The sequence below is a fragment of the Branchiostoma lanceolatum genome, chromosome 2 (genome assembly GCF_035083965.1).
Source record: "Branchiostoma lanceolatum isolate klBraLanc5 chromosome 2, klBraLanc5.hap2, whole genome shotgun sequence".
Lineage (NCBI taxonomy): Eukaryota > Metazoa > Chordata > Leptocardii > Amphioxiformes > Branchiostomatidae > Branchiostoma > Branchiostoma lanceolatum.
In genome coordinates, this window is record NC_089723.1 from 11,662,051 (window position 1) to 11,679,850 (window position 17,800).

The 17,800-nt window shown below is 41.4% G+C and overlaps 1 protein-coding gene across 2 annotated transcripts in view; it reads left to right on the top strand.

The window, feature by feature from the left end:
* Positions 1–17,800, top strand: part of LOC136427456 (phosphatase and actin regulator 1-like) — a 116,533-nt gene that overhangs the window by 47,891 nt on the left and 50,842 nt on the right. For both annotated transcript variants that reach the window (XM_066416321.1, XM_066416322.1), the window contains 4 exons: positions 6,393–6,560; positions 7,694–7,768; positions 8,867–9,022; positions 11,447–11,589. In XM_066416321.1, coding sequence (XP_066272418.1) covers positions 6,393–6,560; positions 7,694–7,768; positions 8,867–9,022; positions 11,447–11,589 — 542 coding nt within the window. The remainder of the gene's footprint in view (positions 1–6,392; positions 6,561–7,693; positions 7,769–8,866; positions 9,023–11,446; positions 11,590–17,800) is intronic.

Here is a 17,800-nt window from a genome sequence, read left to right on the forward strand (position 1 = left end):
ACAGCGGCCACCTGTTCTTAGCGACCAGTTTTGGCCAGTCCCTTGAGTGACCGCTATAGACAGGTTTGACTGTATATGTAATATGGCCATTTATGGGGATCTAACACGGCATACAGCCACGGATGCCGGCCGAAATGCCCAAGTACGCCCTGCTGCGGTATGATAGTATATACAACAATAATGCATTGCGACATATACCGGTGTTGTACAAACGATACATTTTTAACGATTCATGTCCATTACAAAACATAAACTTTTAAAGGAAAACTTACTATTGTTTTACCACATCGTTTGCTAGCCTCCGTTGCAGACTCTGAAGCGGCTTTTTGGGGGGCTAAATAATACACTTTTTGCAGCCACCCCGTAACTATCAGCCATCCTGTAACCAGCAGCCGCCTAGAGTCTGCGGTATTGCGCCTTGTCAAAGCGAAATTAAAATCACGTTAGGGCGATTAACGCAGAGGTGCGAATTTCCTGCCTATGGTAGACCGCACAATAAGAACAGTATACACGCACCTCCCCCAGTCAGTGTGCTGTCACGCTTGTGGCAAAATAGTTTGTCATTTCTCATTAAAAACCCGTTTTTCAAGACTCAATCGAAGAAAGTCATCGAAGAAAACAAGGAAAAACGTAAACAAAACAAGAATTTTCGCCCGTGCATTTCAGCCCCTACGTCGTGATTTGCCGCGGTTCGCCTTCATTTCTGGCCGTATTCGACACAACACATATTTCTTTGAATATTTTTCCGTGAAAATTCTCCGTATGTACCGAAGATAAATCGTTATTTTCGCTAAGAATTCACATAAGTCACGACGCTCGCTCGAGTCGCAACCCGCCCCGTCCAACAAGACGTAAACAAAACAAGAACCGCGGCAAATCACGACGTAGAGGCTGAAATGCACGGGCGAAAATTCTTGTTTTGTTTACGTCTTGTTGGACGGGGCGGGTTGCGACTCGAGCGAGCGTCGTGACTTATGTGAATTCTTAGCGAAAATAACGATTTATCTTCGGTACATACGGAGAATTTTCACGGAAAAATATTCAAAGAAATATGTGTTGTGTCGAATACGGCCAGAAATGAAGGCGAACCGCGGCAAATCACGACGTAGGGGCTGAAATGCACGGGCGAAAATTCTTGTTTTGTTTACGTTTTTCCTTGTTTTCTTCGATGACTTTCTTCGATTGAGTCTTGAAAAACGGGTTTTTAATGAGAAATGACAAACTATTTTGCCACAAGCGTGACAGCACACTGACTGGGGGAGGTGCGTGTATACTGTTCTTATTGTGCGGTCTACCATAGGCAGGAAATTCGCACCTCTGCGTTAATCGCCCTAACGTGATTTTAATTTCGCTTTGACAAGGCGCAATACCGCAGACTCTAGGCGGCTGCTGGTTACAGGATGGCTGATAGTTACGGGGTGGCTGCAAAAAGTGTATTATTTAGCCCCCCAAAAAGCCGCTTCAGAGTCTGCAACGGAGGCTAATCGTTTGCATGGTTGAATATCAATCTACATTGTAATATTTTGCAACCGTGCAGCATTTTCTATGTTGGGCCCACAGAAGAAAGTGTACATGCCGGGCCGGGCTGTTTGGCAGGTATAAAAGTCCACGCATGCATGCAGTGCCCAGGCAGTCTATTTCCGGGCAGTAAACCATACGACTGCATGGCGGTCGTATGGGAAAAACATGCTGGGCTGAGTGCGTCCAAATAAAATTTAGAAGGGAAGCTATTTTCCGTCACCAGTGGGACTGGAATCTTACAACAACAGCTCTTTTAGTAAGGAAGAAGCCTATCACGATGGTCTAAACACTAGCTGTTTGTTCTCAGAGCCTATTGTTCTTTACTCCACCCACCCGCTGGGCGACAGAGCCCACGCGGCAGCGGATAAAAATTATATAAATACCCCTCAGTTTAATGCTAGATCCGATGGTTACAATATAAAACAAAAATAAACAGTTAAAACTAATATCTATTGGCTTTAAGAATGTGTAGAGAGTAGGATATGGCCAAGAAAAATTCCCGCGTCCCTGGACGCATTACGAGTCACCTCCGGTTAATAAACTTTGACCTTTAACACAGTCAACTTTCTTAGATATATGTATCAAACATCGATTGAAGCCTATATTAATTCAATGTTGGTCCTTGAATTCGGTCAGAATGGAATATTTTTGATGTCATTGCAATTTTAACTCATATGGACAATTTTGCGGTACGTTTTCTCCCATAGTTCCAAATCGCCGAATCCAGACGACATGCAAATAAGCCAAGATGGCGGCGATGGGCTGTTCTTTTGGGTGGTGGTGTTTTTAAAAAAAGTTTACTGTAAATTCTGAAGATATAGACCAATATATAAGTATTACCCTTATGTAATAGTTTCCACGCGGGGCTGAGAACATGTTGTCGAGTTATAATGAGTTCTGTCGGCCTGGATCACAGAGCCTTATTAGCGCCCCATTGTTTTCGATGCCGCTTTCATGCAAATCGCCCTTTTGTTACCTGCGCTTTGGGCGCGATTTTCAAGTTGTGAACTCGTCCAGCGTGTGTACTCAGTATTCTTGTCCCGCAAGTTACAGCTTAATTTTTTATCGCTCAGTGATTCATTTTTGGTTAGGTAACAATTGTGGAGGTTAGATTATATTATATACGTGCTGAGCTTGTGTTTTTATCCTACATTTCTAGGCATGTTTCATTTCGCCTTCGTTGTTCTCTTACAATACCTTGTATTATTGTGAGACAGTTAAACAGAACACAATTTGTTAGTACAGTCAAACTTCGGTTAACGACCGGGCCTACAAGACACCTCTTGGCTCATGATAGCCGCTTTCTTTCGATCCCGATTTTCCCCCCGTTGCGAATTGGCACAAGAATGTTAGCGTTTTGCCGGAGCAAGGAGCCGTCACAGTTTGCCTTTCGCGACCGTGACGAACTTGATTTGCGACAGTTCTAAACGACCCAAATGTTGCCGATGACGAGGCTGTGGGGATGTTCATCTTTTTATTGATAACTGGTGGGAAATCATGGAAAAGTCGGTCTGTTTGGTTTGGGTTCGGACGGCCGGGCAGAATACCGAGCATTCAAGATGGCGCCCACGACGCCATATTTAGTTATTGGGACAGTCTACTGTAATGCGGGTGGAAATCTTAAGAGCTGTGTGTTTGTACTCTACATTTTTACAATATATCTTGTCAATTCATTCCTCACAGAAGGATGCTTTGATAAATGGAACATACATCAAATAATGTATGGTGTGGTAACATATATGTCCTGAAAATAAAAGGTGTCTGTGTTTCTTGTTCACCCATGCTGCGACGAAATGACGTTTTCCATGTCAACAACTTCAGGCGTCGGCAATTTGTTACAAAGAACTTTTTCCGAAAAGTACAAACGCCAGCTCGTCATTATCTCTACTTGAAAGAAAGGTCGATCGACAAATTGAGCACCGATGGAAAAATCCGTCCAAACTGTCTCTGTATACAAGGAGGTTGCTGTATATTAGCATTTGATTTTTACTTTGTGTCTTGATTTTACCCATGCTCCGGAAGAACAAAAGAAATCACACAAATTTTTCGAGTTTAAATTTCTGATTTTTAGTTAAACGTTATGTTTAGTTCTGGTCATGTATTCCCTGATTTGTGCTCTTTTTGTAATGGAGCCGAGAAATTGGTTCCATGTGTACTTGGCTTGAGTAGAGAGTCTAGAGACTGTCACTATGGAAGCAAGTAAGTGCTCTTTGTTGTTTCTGAATTTGTGAACGAAAACAAGTAAAAATTGTGGGATTTTGAATCGTCTCTCCTGCCTTGAATATTTTCCGTCTCTGTGTAAAAGATATTCGGCAAGTCTTAAGAAATATTTAGCCTTTCGGACCGTTTTCTATGAAGAGTTTGTCACCCCCAAACGGCTAGGTACAGTTGTTTACAAATAGGCAAACTTCCGCTTGGGATATTTCATTCGTAGGATGGGCAACTAGTTTCTTCGGGAAAGAAACACATACGCCTCAGTCTGGGTTCGTTATGGAGTCAAATGTTTTGAAATTATTAATACATTTATTCAAAAAATTCTGTAACAGTTAATACGTGGGCATGTTTACTATTTCATGAAGAAAACAATCATGCTAACAGGAAAACTTCGACCCGTAATACAGTAGTCTGTTCCCACTGGCGCCATCTTTAATCATCATTTTGCCGCCTGGCCGTCAAAACCACAAACCTTTCGATTTTGTCAGCCACGCGCCAGCTTTGTATCACTTGTATATGGGCATTTTGACCATTCTCTCTCAACAAGGAGGTTTAAATAGCTCTCAACAACAGTATTCTGGAAATAATCATGCCCACACTTGGCATTGTTAAAATGTGCTATGTACGGACAATTGAGACTGACTACAGGTACGCATATGAATAGGACGGTTCGCGGCAAAAAGCCACAGGGGGGAGATAAAAAGGTAAACATTACTGCGGTCCGCCTGTAAAAGCGTCAACCAATCACGGACAGTTGCCGGTGGTGATAAGCGTGATTGACATGTTATAATCATCAATATTCATGCCCCACGAGTGGGAATTTTTGGACTAGTTTTTGACCATCGTGTATGCTGTACTTCAAGAGTTCTCTGTTATGCATTGATAGCAGTCCAGGCCCAGGGCGGAGCGCTGCACGCCTCAGAAGTATCAAACTCTCATCGGGCTGTCCGGGGCCCCTAATCTCCAAGAATATGTTCAAAACTGCCGACGGTCCTATGGCCGCGGGGAATGGAAGATTCACTTGTACAAGGAGCACCTCTCAATATCACGTTGTTGCCCCTCATTGTGCTTTTTTTAATGACAGCAATACAGATATTTGTGGCCTGAGGGATTTTACAAGAGGTTTTATATGATCTTGAACTGGGACGAACTCAGCGAAAGGTTCGCGCCATCGCCAAACATGACGCCTGAAGGATGACGGCATGACAACGTAACAAAGCACAAAACAAACACATTGATACATGAAAAGTCGATGTATGTTCCAGAAATCTATACAATTCACTGAAATCGCACCCAAACTTCTTATAATCGTTCCATTTTATACACTTAATTAGACAAATATCATAGCGACTATCAACATATAATGTGATCGTGATCTCCCTCTTTTATGCTTGGATGCGGTGAGCACACGGACTACGGCCATCTTGTCAAAAGTTGTTTTGCGATTTCTTTCAATTTGCTCTTGGCAAATTTACGCAAAGACCTCATCTTTGGCAAGCAGCACGACTACATGAGTATGATCATAGTATAACCTACATGTAGGGAAAAAGAATAGTGCGTACAGGGTGAGGAAAGCACAGAGACTTGTCACTGGGAGCCGAAGCACGCAGCTTTTCTGTAGAGACACAAATTTCTTTTAAATGGCTGTAGGACTGCTTTGGCTAGCAGTTACAATTTTGCCACTGGCGTATCATTAATTTTCTAGCATTGACCCTGCATTGAATCGGCCTTGATGTACATGTGGACGTTAATTTACCAGCCCTGCTTCTTTGACCCACAAATGCCTATCTATACTTATCGTCCGATAATCAACTAGTTTTATACTTGGTACTGACGTTATGTTTGTAATAAACAACAGTCTGCTTGTGAATATTACTTGTAAGTTCATGTTTACTTACTAGTACCTTTCCATGTTAGTAACGTTCATGGGGAGCTCCCGGTTTTAGTGACATGAAACGAGCTCTTTGGTTGAGAACAAACGATTGAACATGAAATGAAAATCAATGGGAACAAAACTGATATGGTAGCCGGTTTTGCTGGCAAAGACTTTGACAATATTTTCAATGTCCAACTTTGTCGGTAGTCACATACCTCAATACACGGGTATGGAGGTGAAACAGCGTGTAAGAAGTTAACTACAACGTGTGACAACATAGTCTACAGATTTCCTGCGTTTTGGAAGGCAAATTCTTGGGTCGTTCTCATTAGCAGCGCCACTGATAATACCAATGGCGGCGGTAAAAGGAACAGGAGATTGTGTCTCTGAAGACTTGAAAATCCAAAATTTCCCAGGGGTGCATGCCCCCGGACCTCCCTAGATTGCAATCGCCTTTTGCAGTCATGTCGCGCCTTCGGCGCTCCCCTACAAACATTATACATGTATGTTGGTGGACGCACTCACGAACTTGGGCTGACGAGAACACCGATAATCACATTTACTTCATTAGATCCAAAGTGCATTCTTTTCAGCAACTTTGCTACATGTCAATGCCTCTGTCCTCCATAGGCACCATATCAGAAACAGATGCATGTATATTGGTGGACGCACTCACGAACTTGGGCTGACGGGAACACCGATAATCACATTTACTTCATTAGATCCAAAGTGCATTCTTTTCAGCAACTTTGCTACATGTCAATGCCTCTGTCCTCCATAGGCACCATATCAGAAACAGATGCAATGAAGTCGGGCTCAAGCCTTGTGCAGGGCTCGCGAACACCTCCAGTAGAGAGGAAGAGCAGGTTTGCCACGCTCGGACGCATCTTTAAACCATGGAAATGGCGACGGAAGAAGAAGAGCGAAAAGTTCAAGCAAACATCAATAGGTAAGCTTGACATTCTTAACGTGTTCAAAAGTTGTGTCCCATTACTTTATCTTTGTTTTGTCCTTGAGGACCTCATTTTCATATTTTATGCAGAAACTTTGTATTTCCCTTACGGTAAATACTACAGATGCCATATTGGAGCTGTAGGTACCTTTAGGAAAGGTGGATACAACGGCCTAATGGCAAGTTCCCGCATCACAATGATTGCTTACAATCGAACCGCAGGTCACCGTAGAACGCTTTATTTTCTTTTTTTACGGTGTTCGCTGCGTGGCTTATCTGAACAAAATAGATCCCATATTCAATCCAATATGGTGATGTTAAGATTGTTGGAAAGGTTGGATTGTACTTTGATTAGAATTTCGTAAAAAAAAGGTGCGATGTCGTGAGTGCGTCGTGAGTGTGTCGTGAGTGTGTGTCTTGCTCAAAATCCTATTCGCCCCCCTCCCCTCCTTTGGGACGTCAATATCGCTATTTCGGACAGTTGTATAGTTCGGGGAGTCGTATAATTTGCGCTGACAAATGGGCTATACAGATATGCAGAATCTACTGTATCTCCTTGATTAAACTTTGCTTACTCTTTCAGCAAAATTTGTCCCTCAAAATGCAGATTTCAAATTCACCTTGCCCCCTATACAATTTAATTTCCTGCTGCCGCCTCTGGTACCGACAACTGCTGGTTCCCGGTTCTTGTTTGATAGCATGCGTCAGCTGTCCCAAGTGGACACCCGATGTCCATATAGTAGTTGTTTTATAAATGGGGGTCCTTTTCTACCATTTTTACATGATACCTGTAGGGGGAGGGTCATGGAAAATTTTTTCGAGGTGGGGGGAGGGTCATGAAAAAATTTTGAGATGGGGGGGAGGGTCATGGAAAACTTTTTTGACTGGACTTCCAGTGCCCCACCCCTCCCCCAGTAAATATCGTATGGTCCCTAAGAATAACTGGGTTCGACTAGTCTAGATCTGCATGTACGTACATGTACATGTGCATGCAGATATTACACTTTGTGTATGTATACTAAGTGCTTGACTTTGTATTGTGATTTTGAGTTACTGTGGGCTGTTCTCTGGGTTATGACATTTATTTGTTAGTCATGTCATGTTAGTCACGAAGCTTGTTTTTTATGTAGTTTTGGAGAGGAAGATTTCCATGCGCTCCACACGAGAGGATCTAGTGAAGAGAGGAGTGCTGAAGGATACAGAAGGTGCATAGAACCATCTCTGAACTTTTTTAATCGATAGCTTTCAATAGAAGTCTCAATTTCTATATTGACCTTTCCTTCAGGTTAAAAGCTTGAAAGGTTGAACTGTACTCAGTACAATATACATTTTTTGTATTGATTTCTAGAAACATTATGTGATGATGGTATGTACATGTGTAGTTGATTTGTTGTAATGTGACAATGTCTGAACAATCTATTCCAGACTTTAATTTATTCCATACTTTTAGTTTCAGTGAAAAACAAGGGAATTATATGGCATTTAAAATATCATTAGAATCTCTCTAAGGCATTTCTTGACCCAGGGGATTTTGACTCATTTGAAGAAGTGCAGGCACTGTGACGGCAAACCATCACAAAATGGCAGCAATCAAAAAATGTGTGTGATCAGGAAAAAGGGCAAGATGAAACTGCCAAGCATAGATTCATGGGGTGGTATTTAAATCACCATCATGTTCTATCCGCTGAAGCATCCCTGTCTTCAAAAGTGTTTTCCCCCATTGTCACAGAATAGTCACACACTCCAATGCTTCGCATCATAAAATTGTATAAATCTTTTATCAAGTGCATGAAGTCCCAATAGTAGCTGTTTCTTTCTTTCTTTGAAATTAAAGCGAAAGTGTCCAGGCATATTGTGACTATTCATATTAGATGAAATTCTACTTTTGTCGATTAAGGTATGCAAGATAACAGTTACTCAAGCAACTAGCCAGATTTGAAAATGGTCAGATGTTTCAGGTAGCACCTTTCGTCAGTGACAGAAGGAACTGTAGATCAACAGGTATTCAATCAAAAAGTAAAAATTGATAGGTAAATGAAATGAAGACAAATCTTAGACCAATGTCGACATGGTCAAGGCAATGTTGATGCTTAGAAAGTCTACTTTCTTAGAATAGATTTTTTTAGCTGGAAAGTTCAGATGATTCGAAATAGCTACATGTATACCACTAATGTTGTTTTACTGTTGTGGCAAAAGTTTGGCATGAATGACAAACATTGGAAGCTGAAGAAAGGGCTTTAGCTGACATCTACACACTCACCTAGTTTCGTATGACCCTGTTCTTCCTCCTCCATAAACAAAAGATGGTGTAGTACCACAAGCAACTCAGGAAGCTGGAGCACCAGATGCTGCCGGGAACACCCCCCTATCTACAGTGGATGAGACTCCTGAGGCAGCAGGTGGGGATGCTGTGTCCCCCCACGTTGCTAATGGTGCAGTCGCAAACAGTGAACAAACCTGTAAGTATTCTCTTTACACTGACTTTCAGTAAATAGAGCTGAATCAGATGTTGTATGAAAAAGTGTTGTTGATTGTAAAGCAGACCACAATCTGTATATATTGGGACGCAGCAAGTAAATTTTATGGATGACATCAGTGTGCATTGATTTTCGCCTGATTTTGAAATAAAAAACACAATTTTTTTACTCTTCGGCAATGGTCAACAATCTGAAAATAGTACAATATGTCACAAACTACTGTAAGTTCTATCGCACAAATGTCATAAAAAGGCATTTGCACATGTAAGAATAATGAAAACTCCGTACAAATGCGTTGTACAATTATTGTGTATGCAAACTGTAATAAGATTGCTCCTCGTCACCAACTTAGAGGAAGACACAGTGCAGCCCTTGTGACAAACTTGTAATATAGTCTGTAATCAGGGTTCGAAATACTGGGTGCATGTGCACCCAGTGCACCCAATTTTGGAGCTGTGCACCTAATTTTTTACTGTGGGTGCACTGGTGCACCCAAATATTTTTGTACGGTTTAATGTGTAAAGGTATCACTGCACACTAGTAGACAGCATATTCTTGACATCTAAATGTAAGAAAATAATAAAATCTTTGTTGTAGTACTTGTTTAAGATTTTGATGTTAGAATTTGAGTTAATTTCGATTTTGAAAGCTTCAAAACTGTGTGCCGAGATCGCGTGCCAAACGCGCATGAAGAGGAACAGTAAGGTTTGTCATTAGGTTTTGCTTACAATAGTTACTTTCTACTTTATTCTATGTGGTGCACCCAAAAATTTTTTGGTGCACCCAATTTTTTAGGTTGGGTGCACCAGTGCACCTATTCCCAAAACTGAATTTCGAGCCCTGGTAATTATCTCCATGAAAAATGGAGATATTGTTTTTGGCGTGTTTGTGTGTGTGTGTGTGTGTATTTGTGTTTCCGGACTATTGTAGGCAGCATAACTCAAGAACCCCTGGATGGATTACGATGATATCTGGTATGTGGGCGGGTGTTGTGAGGCTGAAATTCAAGGTCGATTTTGGGCCCCCTGGTATGTGACCTTGGTACTGCAGCAGAACTTCCGTTTTTGTATCTTTTGACCTGGACGTGCTGTGGTCTTGATTTTTGGGTGGCAGATAGCTTGTGATGTAATTAAGAAATGGTGTAGGTTTGGGCCCCCTAGCAGCTTGCTCTGGAACTGCAGGGGCGTTATTGTGAAAATCTTCTAAGGAGAATAACTGAACAAAGGGACAACGGATTTCCATGATATTTAGTATGCAGGTAGCTTAGACAGAGATGTACACAATGAAGTGCAAATTATGCTAATTGGGAATTAATTTGCATAGATAATGAGGAAAATCTATATTTGCAGTGTTTTCCATTATAAGACTCAAATACATGTAACATATGTAGTTTATGGAAAGTGAAGCATCAACAAATACCAATTATGCATAATTAATGCAAAAACACCAAAATTCATCAAATTGGAAAATTATAGGACTGTCAATATTGCAACATGTTTAAGTAAGATAAAGGTGTTTATGATTAAGCATATATTATGTAAATGTGTAAGTCATTTGCATAAATAGACTTGTTCATGGAGATATGAGGTCGCGGAACTCTTGTTGCTGTGTGTGATTATTATCAACAACATGTAATCCGATGAAATTCGATAACAGGGCCAGATGAAGTAACTAATGTCATGCGGATTGAGTAGACCATTGTCTAACTGTAACTTGAAGACAGAATGAAAAGACGGGTAATTTCTAAGGCACAACAATTTAATCAGACAGTCAGAACAGCAATAGTGGAGAGCTAGAGAACTTCAGGTGAGGAAAGGTGAGCAGAGCCAGCAACATGTAGTCACTGTTAGTCTGCGTCATGACTCCTGTGCCCAGTGTACGGAAACCTTGTCTCTGCCGTCTTGCTATACGGACCCGTATCTAAATCCATTATTTTATTATTTTAATGTTGACATCAGTGTTAGTTAACTGTTAATGTTTTATTGAATACAGGGATAAAAGACTTGCTGTACATGTAATACCGTGTTTCATGGCTTCAATTCTTCTTACATGCTTTATGGTATTCAAGTTTGAAATGTGGATGCCTTGGTTTTTTTGCCCGCCTTTTTTTTTTCCGCCCGCGCACACTAAATTTGGAGTCTGCAGAGGATGTCATCCATAAAATTTACTTGCGTATTTAGTTTGCATAGATTTGGATGTGTGTAAAATTTTTTATATTTTTTAAGATGAAGACATTTTAGCATATTTGATTTAGCTTCATTAAAGACATCAAACGACCGATAAATGAACTACCCAAGGATAGCATTGTACTTTTTATGACTGGCCAACGTAATTCAATTTGCTTTAACATGTGTTATACGATGGACGAACATCATCATCATCACATGTGTTATTCACCCCCCCCAGCTGACCCACCCCAGCCTGATGAACTACCCACCCCAGAGGGAGGAGACAGCCCTGCCCCACCAATAGCAAAAGTCCAACAAAAGCCCTCCCCACCAGTACCACCAAAACGAGTTGGCTTCAGCCTACCCAGCAAACGACCTGCTGTAAGTACTGTAGCATAATTTTCTAAATACAGTACAGATCTAGTCTACAATAGTCTTACAATCCAGTCATTGTGCAAATCTTGATTAAAAGCTGTGCAGAATTGTGTGCAAGCTCACTGCAAGGCAGTATGAAACGTTGTTGTTTATTCCAGCTATTTATATGTCTATTATGAAGTCCCTACCATTTACCAGAAAAGAAATATGAAGTTTCTGCATTACTGACGCAAATAAGGTACTCAATAGCATAACAAGCTAGAGTTCGGTGATCCCATACATTTGTACCTTCGCCGAATGGTGTTAACTTGTATGATAGATGTGTTTGAAAGGTGTGTCATGGATTGCATACTTAATATATGATGATGTTCACCTTCATCTAACTTCCGAATGCAAGTATCAAATTACCGTCATTTACAACTTTGGAATCATAGCATTTTCTCATCAATTAAACAAATTATATCAATCTATGTCACAGTTCTCAATTCATATGTCTTGAAGGGCCATTGTGAAAAGCACTGCCCACATGTTAACCCAAAGCCTGTCAATGTTAGGGATGCGTACCGGTTATGCCGGTCCGATTCTGGACCTGAAAAAATGTTTCGGTTCAGGTCAAAAAAACCGAAACCCAGTTTTCCGGTTATTTAGGTACTGGACCGGTAAAAGAATCTAGCACTCACATATATGTTTTTTGTTCTAGACCACCTTTAACCTTCCATAGATCGCAAAGTTTGCGCTCGAAAAAGACGAAAACATTGCCACTCATGGCGGCCATTATGGAATTCCCTGGAAAGTCTCGCAAGTTCTCGCGAGGTTTAATGACGTCAAGGGAAGGTAGCGATGTGATTGGTTGAAGGCCTCATGGCCCACAGTGGGCGCCATATTGGATAACTTTGTGTGTTTTTCTTTGGCGCTTGACCCCAGACAGGGTCATGTTTGCTTGATCTCTGTGGGGCACCGATGTCACGGCGAGCTATTCCCCTAACAGCATTGTATGGGACCATGTAATCAAACTCCCACAGAACCAGGCAAAGTGTAAACTTTGTGAAAAAGGTTATTCTCACTGCTTGAGATAATGTTACTACTATTAAACATTGCAAGACAGTTGCGACGATATCACGTACCAGATCAAATGCCGCCACATAATTATGCCGCTAGGGCAATTATCAAAATATGCCATGGGTTCAGGTCGGACCTAATAGGTCCGGACCTGAACCGAAACCTCTGGGTACCGGTCCGGACCTGAACCTGAATGTGGGTTTCGGTACGCATCCCTAGTCACTGTCCATATGTTTCCTCGCATATAGGTATAATTAGGTAAGTAGGTCGTCATCCAAAAAATAGCACATTGAAAGGGAATTTCCTCATTAATCATGTAAAAAATGGACCTGATTTGCATAGACCTTACCTTAGACCTTAGATCCTCCCACAACTTTGTTGCATAGGTCTACTTGGCTTTGGATACTTCTCCTCCAAATGTTGCGGTCTTGTGCCGCTACTGCCATTTCCTCCAGTGAATGTAATCCCAGCTTCTTCCCGTCGTTTTGCAGTGTTCACCTGAGAGTGACCTTAGGCCGTCCTCTCGGACGAGTGCCTTTCGGTTCCCAGGTCATGGCGATTCTAGTCGTTCTGTGCTCGGGTAGCCTCCACGCATGCCCGGCAAAAGTTAATCTTCTTTTCATTACAATTGTGCTGAGAGGGGGGACTTTTGCTCTTTGCATAAGCTCTTCATTTGTAACATGGTCTTGCCATAAAATGCCAAGAATTGATCTCAGACATTTGCACTGAAATGTATCTAGAGCTTGTACTGTCTCTGTGGTGCTTTTCCACGTCTCACATGCGTAGGTGGCTGTCGGTACCGCAATGGACTGAAAAGCTTGAACTTTAAGGGTATGCTAATTTGCTTAGAAAGCCAAATTTTTCTTAAGTATTGCCACATCCCCGTGGCTTTGCCAAGGCAGGTTTTGATGTCCTTTTCTGTGCCACCGTGCCTAGTAATAGTACTTCCTAGGCATGTGAAGCTGTCAACATACTCTATTTGTTTGTTGTCAAGTAGGATTGGTGTAGGGCTTTCTATAGTTGTCATGGCTTTTGTTTTTTCGCCGCTTACCCTGAGGCCAATCTTTCCACCTATGTTGGCTAGGTTGTTTGTGAAGTTTTGCAAATTCTCACAGCTGTTGGCCAGTGCAGCTAAGTCATCTGCAAAGTCGAGGTCGCTTAATGTCCCCTTGCCAAAGGTTATACCATCCCCTGTCTGTTTGGTTTTCTTCATCAAGAAATCAATAACAACTAGAAAGGCAACATTTGCGAGCAAATACAGCATGTTTAGCCATACTCCTCGCCATGCAAAAATGGACTCTCTCAAAATAACAATGGACCATTCTAAAATACTTCCACTAAAAAAAATGGATCAAAATTGAGTTTAAAAACAATTATCAGTCTCTCCATACAGGAATGGAGTCTTCCAGTAGCACATCAACACAATATGGACCAGTCCAAAACCATATCCACTCATTAATTAACAAATACACTTCTGCTAACAAATAGACTTTTTCATAATCATTCCAGCTCAAAATTGAAAGAAATAATTACAGAATCCTCCTCTTGCAAGAATGGGATATTCCGTGCCATCTCTATGTAAACTACACCAGTGGAAAAATATCCGCTGAAAATTACACTCTTGCGCGTAATCAACCCAGTTCAAAATTGAATGAAAAAAGGTCAACCCCAGGGAAGAATGAAGTTTTCCATAGTATACATAATGATATATATGAAGATTTGACAGGAGAAGAAGGAAATGACCAAAAACAACATATTTCAGCGATAGTATGGGTGAAATATAAAAAATGTGACACCCCTTTGTTTGAATGCATGATTCAATAGTATACACTTTGGGTTGAAAATAACGAAACCAAAAAATTCTTTGTTTAAAAAATCGTTTTGAAAGGCTGTATGGCAAACATTTGAATGAGGGCCTGTGTACATGCCAAATTTCACATTATTTTGGTCTAATACATGTAGGAACTGGAGATGTGTATCTTTTTTCAAAAAAAGAGTGAACAAAGCCATGTAATCACATGTCCTGGGGATTCCCATACCATATTTGGCATGAATACTAGCCTACACCTGCGCCAGAAATGCAAGATAATTAGATTAACTCAATTGACCAATCAGGTGGTCGCAAGGCTCACAGGCATGCAAGGCCAGGTGCAAGGCACTTTGGGTCACTGACCTTTAGGTCATATGTAGTATTGAAAGTGACAGAAGTGGCAAATATTGTCAAGAAAGCCCAAAAATAAATCGTTTTGAAGATATGTATGCCAAAAATGGGAATGTAGTCCTTTAAATATTTGTTCAAGCCACATATACAGCAAATTTCAGGTCATTCGGTTGAAATACCAGGGCGCAGGAGGCCAAGATATGCTAAAAATAGCCTAAAAACCTCAATAAAATCACTTTCAAGGTCAATATCAAAAAAAGGAAAAAAACGCAAATTGGTTTTTGCCTACATTACCTCTGTACCAAATTTCAGGTCATTTGGTCAAAAAATGACAGAGATGAATCCATTTGAAGATTTGACAGGAGGAGGAGGAGGAGGAGGAGAAGAAGAAACATGAGTAACTAGAAAGGCAACATTTGCGAGCAAATACAGCATGTTTAGCCATACTCCTCGCCATGCAAAAAATGGACTCTCCCAAAATAACTATGGACCATTCTAAAATACTTGCACTAAAAAATGAATCACCCCAGTCCAAAATTGAGTCTTCCAGTAGCACCTCAACACAATATGGACCAGTCCACAACCATATCCACTTATTGATTAACAAATACACTTCTGCTAACAAATGGACTTTTTCATAATCATTCCAGCTCAAAATTGAAAGAAATAATTAAAGAATCCTCCCCTTGCAAGAATGGGATATTCCGTGCCATTTCCATGTAAACCAGTCGAAAAATATCCGCTGAAAATTACACTCTTGCGCATAATCAACCCAGTTCAAAATTGAATTAAAAAAGATCAACCCCAGGGAAGAATGAAGTTTTCCATAGTATACATATGAAGATTTGACAGGAGAAGAAGGAAATGACCAAAAACAACATATTTGAGTCAATTCCAAGTCACCGAGAGGGTTTTAATATAATATTTGTAATATGTTTGAACTATTTTGATTAAAAGAATGTCTAAGTCACAATAGTTCTAAAGTGTTCAAACAATTAGAATTGAAACTTATAACATGTTTGAACTTATTTCACATACGTTGGAAACATTTCGAACGTAACTACACAAAAATCTCTTTATTTAGAACAGTTTCAAACCATCTATCCAAATGTTTCAATGTTCGAACAATTTGTAACAAAAGATTTTCACAATTGCCCCCATAAACGAAGGTGCTAAGTCCTCCTGTGTGTTTCTGCCTATTTTCGGTGGCCGCGCTAGACCACCAGCGGATTTGTTTTGACGGAGTGTCACCCGCGCGCGACGATGTACACTGTTCGGCACCGCTAATATCCGGCATTTTCCCGCTCCAAAACACTCCACAAGACCCACGTTTTTAGTGTTTTGCCTCGTGTGCAACACGATTCGATTTGCATTACTAACGGGACGAAAATGTTATGATAGAAAAAATTCACCCCGTCCCGGTGTCCGTCCCAAAAACATGAACGACATGAAAATATATTTTCTTACAGATTCAATCACGAAAATCAACAGCATGGGATTCCACATTTTCGCAACGGCCGACCATTCATCATGGTTGAACTTCCTTCCAAGGCGTGCGATAGATAAACATTCCCGGCATATAATAGTCACTAGTACCAGACTAACGCAAGCTCATGATGATAATAGGGAGAAAGTTTGTCAGTGAAGTTTGGCCACCAGAGGGTACATTCATTTAATGTTACAAGCTAGCGCAAAGGGGCGAATCATTGACCTTACCGGGGACTGACTCTACTGGCCCAATCATTCCTTTTTTGCCGAATTCTACGATCCATACGCCCGTACGTAGGACATGTAGGAAGGCCTGGTGGATGCTACACATCACGGGAGACGCGTGTTGGTCCGAGACAGACAGCGGCGTGCTTTCGATCGCGTAGCGGCGACGCACCGCTGCGACAACGTGCGGGACCAAAACGCCTGTCCCCAGTGAGACCGTGTGTTTTGCGAGGCATGCCCCGAATCCGTCTACCATTGCTGAATGTAGCCCGATTCATAGAGGTCTATTTTGTAAGCATTATTTCATGTACCCCTCAGCGTGAGAATTCCTTGTGCAACACTTCGCTACATTATATATTCAAGTTTCCCCGCGCACCGCCTACCACCCGCCTTTGATCATGTATGAAGTCGGCGGCAGAGAGAGATCATCAATCAATTTTGACAGGAGTGTCGCGCCAGTCTGAGGAGAAACGATCTCCCGTGTTGTGTTGAAGAATTTGGAGTTTGAAAATATCTGGAATAACTAATGCTAAAATAAACATTCACAAAATCATTGATTTAACTTATTTTCTGTTATAAAATGTCCTAAACTGCAGTTTAACCACTCAGTTTAACGGAACATGGTGTTTTCCCGATAATCACGTTAAATGTTTATGTCCGGTCTTTCCTCCTCGTAAACAAACTTCCAGCTTGTCGCCAAACTTTGCCGAGGCGATATGTACAGAAGCTGAGCGCGCTCGTTGTTTTGTTGTGCTAGCCATGCCGTGACGAGTCTTCGATTATCTGTAGTAGTTGAAGGACACACAGAAATCTTCGGACTGTAGTTTTACCGCTTCGAAGGGCGTGACAGTCAACGGTACTAGTAGTAAGGTTTGAACGAGCGTTGTGTTTCTCAGCTCACCTCAGTTCCAAACGTAAACAACGGGTGTGGGTTAACGTGAGCGGCGGGGTATTTGTTCGGCTGGCGACACCCCCGTACCGTGCCGATAGCGTGGTGTGTGTCGTGTTTCCTTGAAACGGATTTTTAACAATAGAAAACTAGATCTATTCAAGATTTCTAACAAATTTAATGGAAACTTTTCTGTCCGGCGTAGTAGGATTTTGGGAGTACCCAACCACGCTCTTCACGTGGAAATTTTTGATACCGCGAAAGTAAACAAAACACCTACGATCGCCTGCCAGGCTTCTCGCGGTGGGGCGTCTTTATTGGTCTATCATTAGGTGCTATCAGCTACTTAGCAGGGACGTGTAGATTGCTTTCGTATGGCTCATTTAACCAATGTT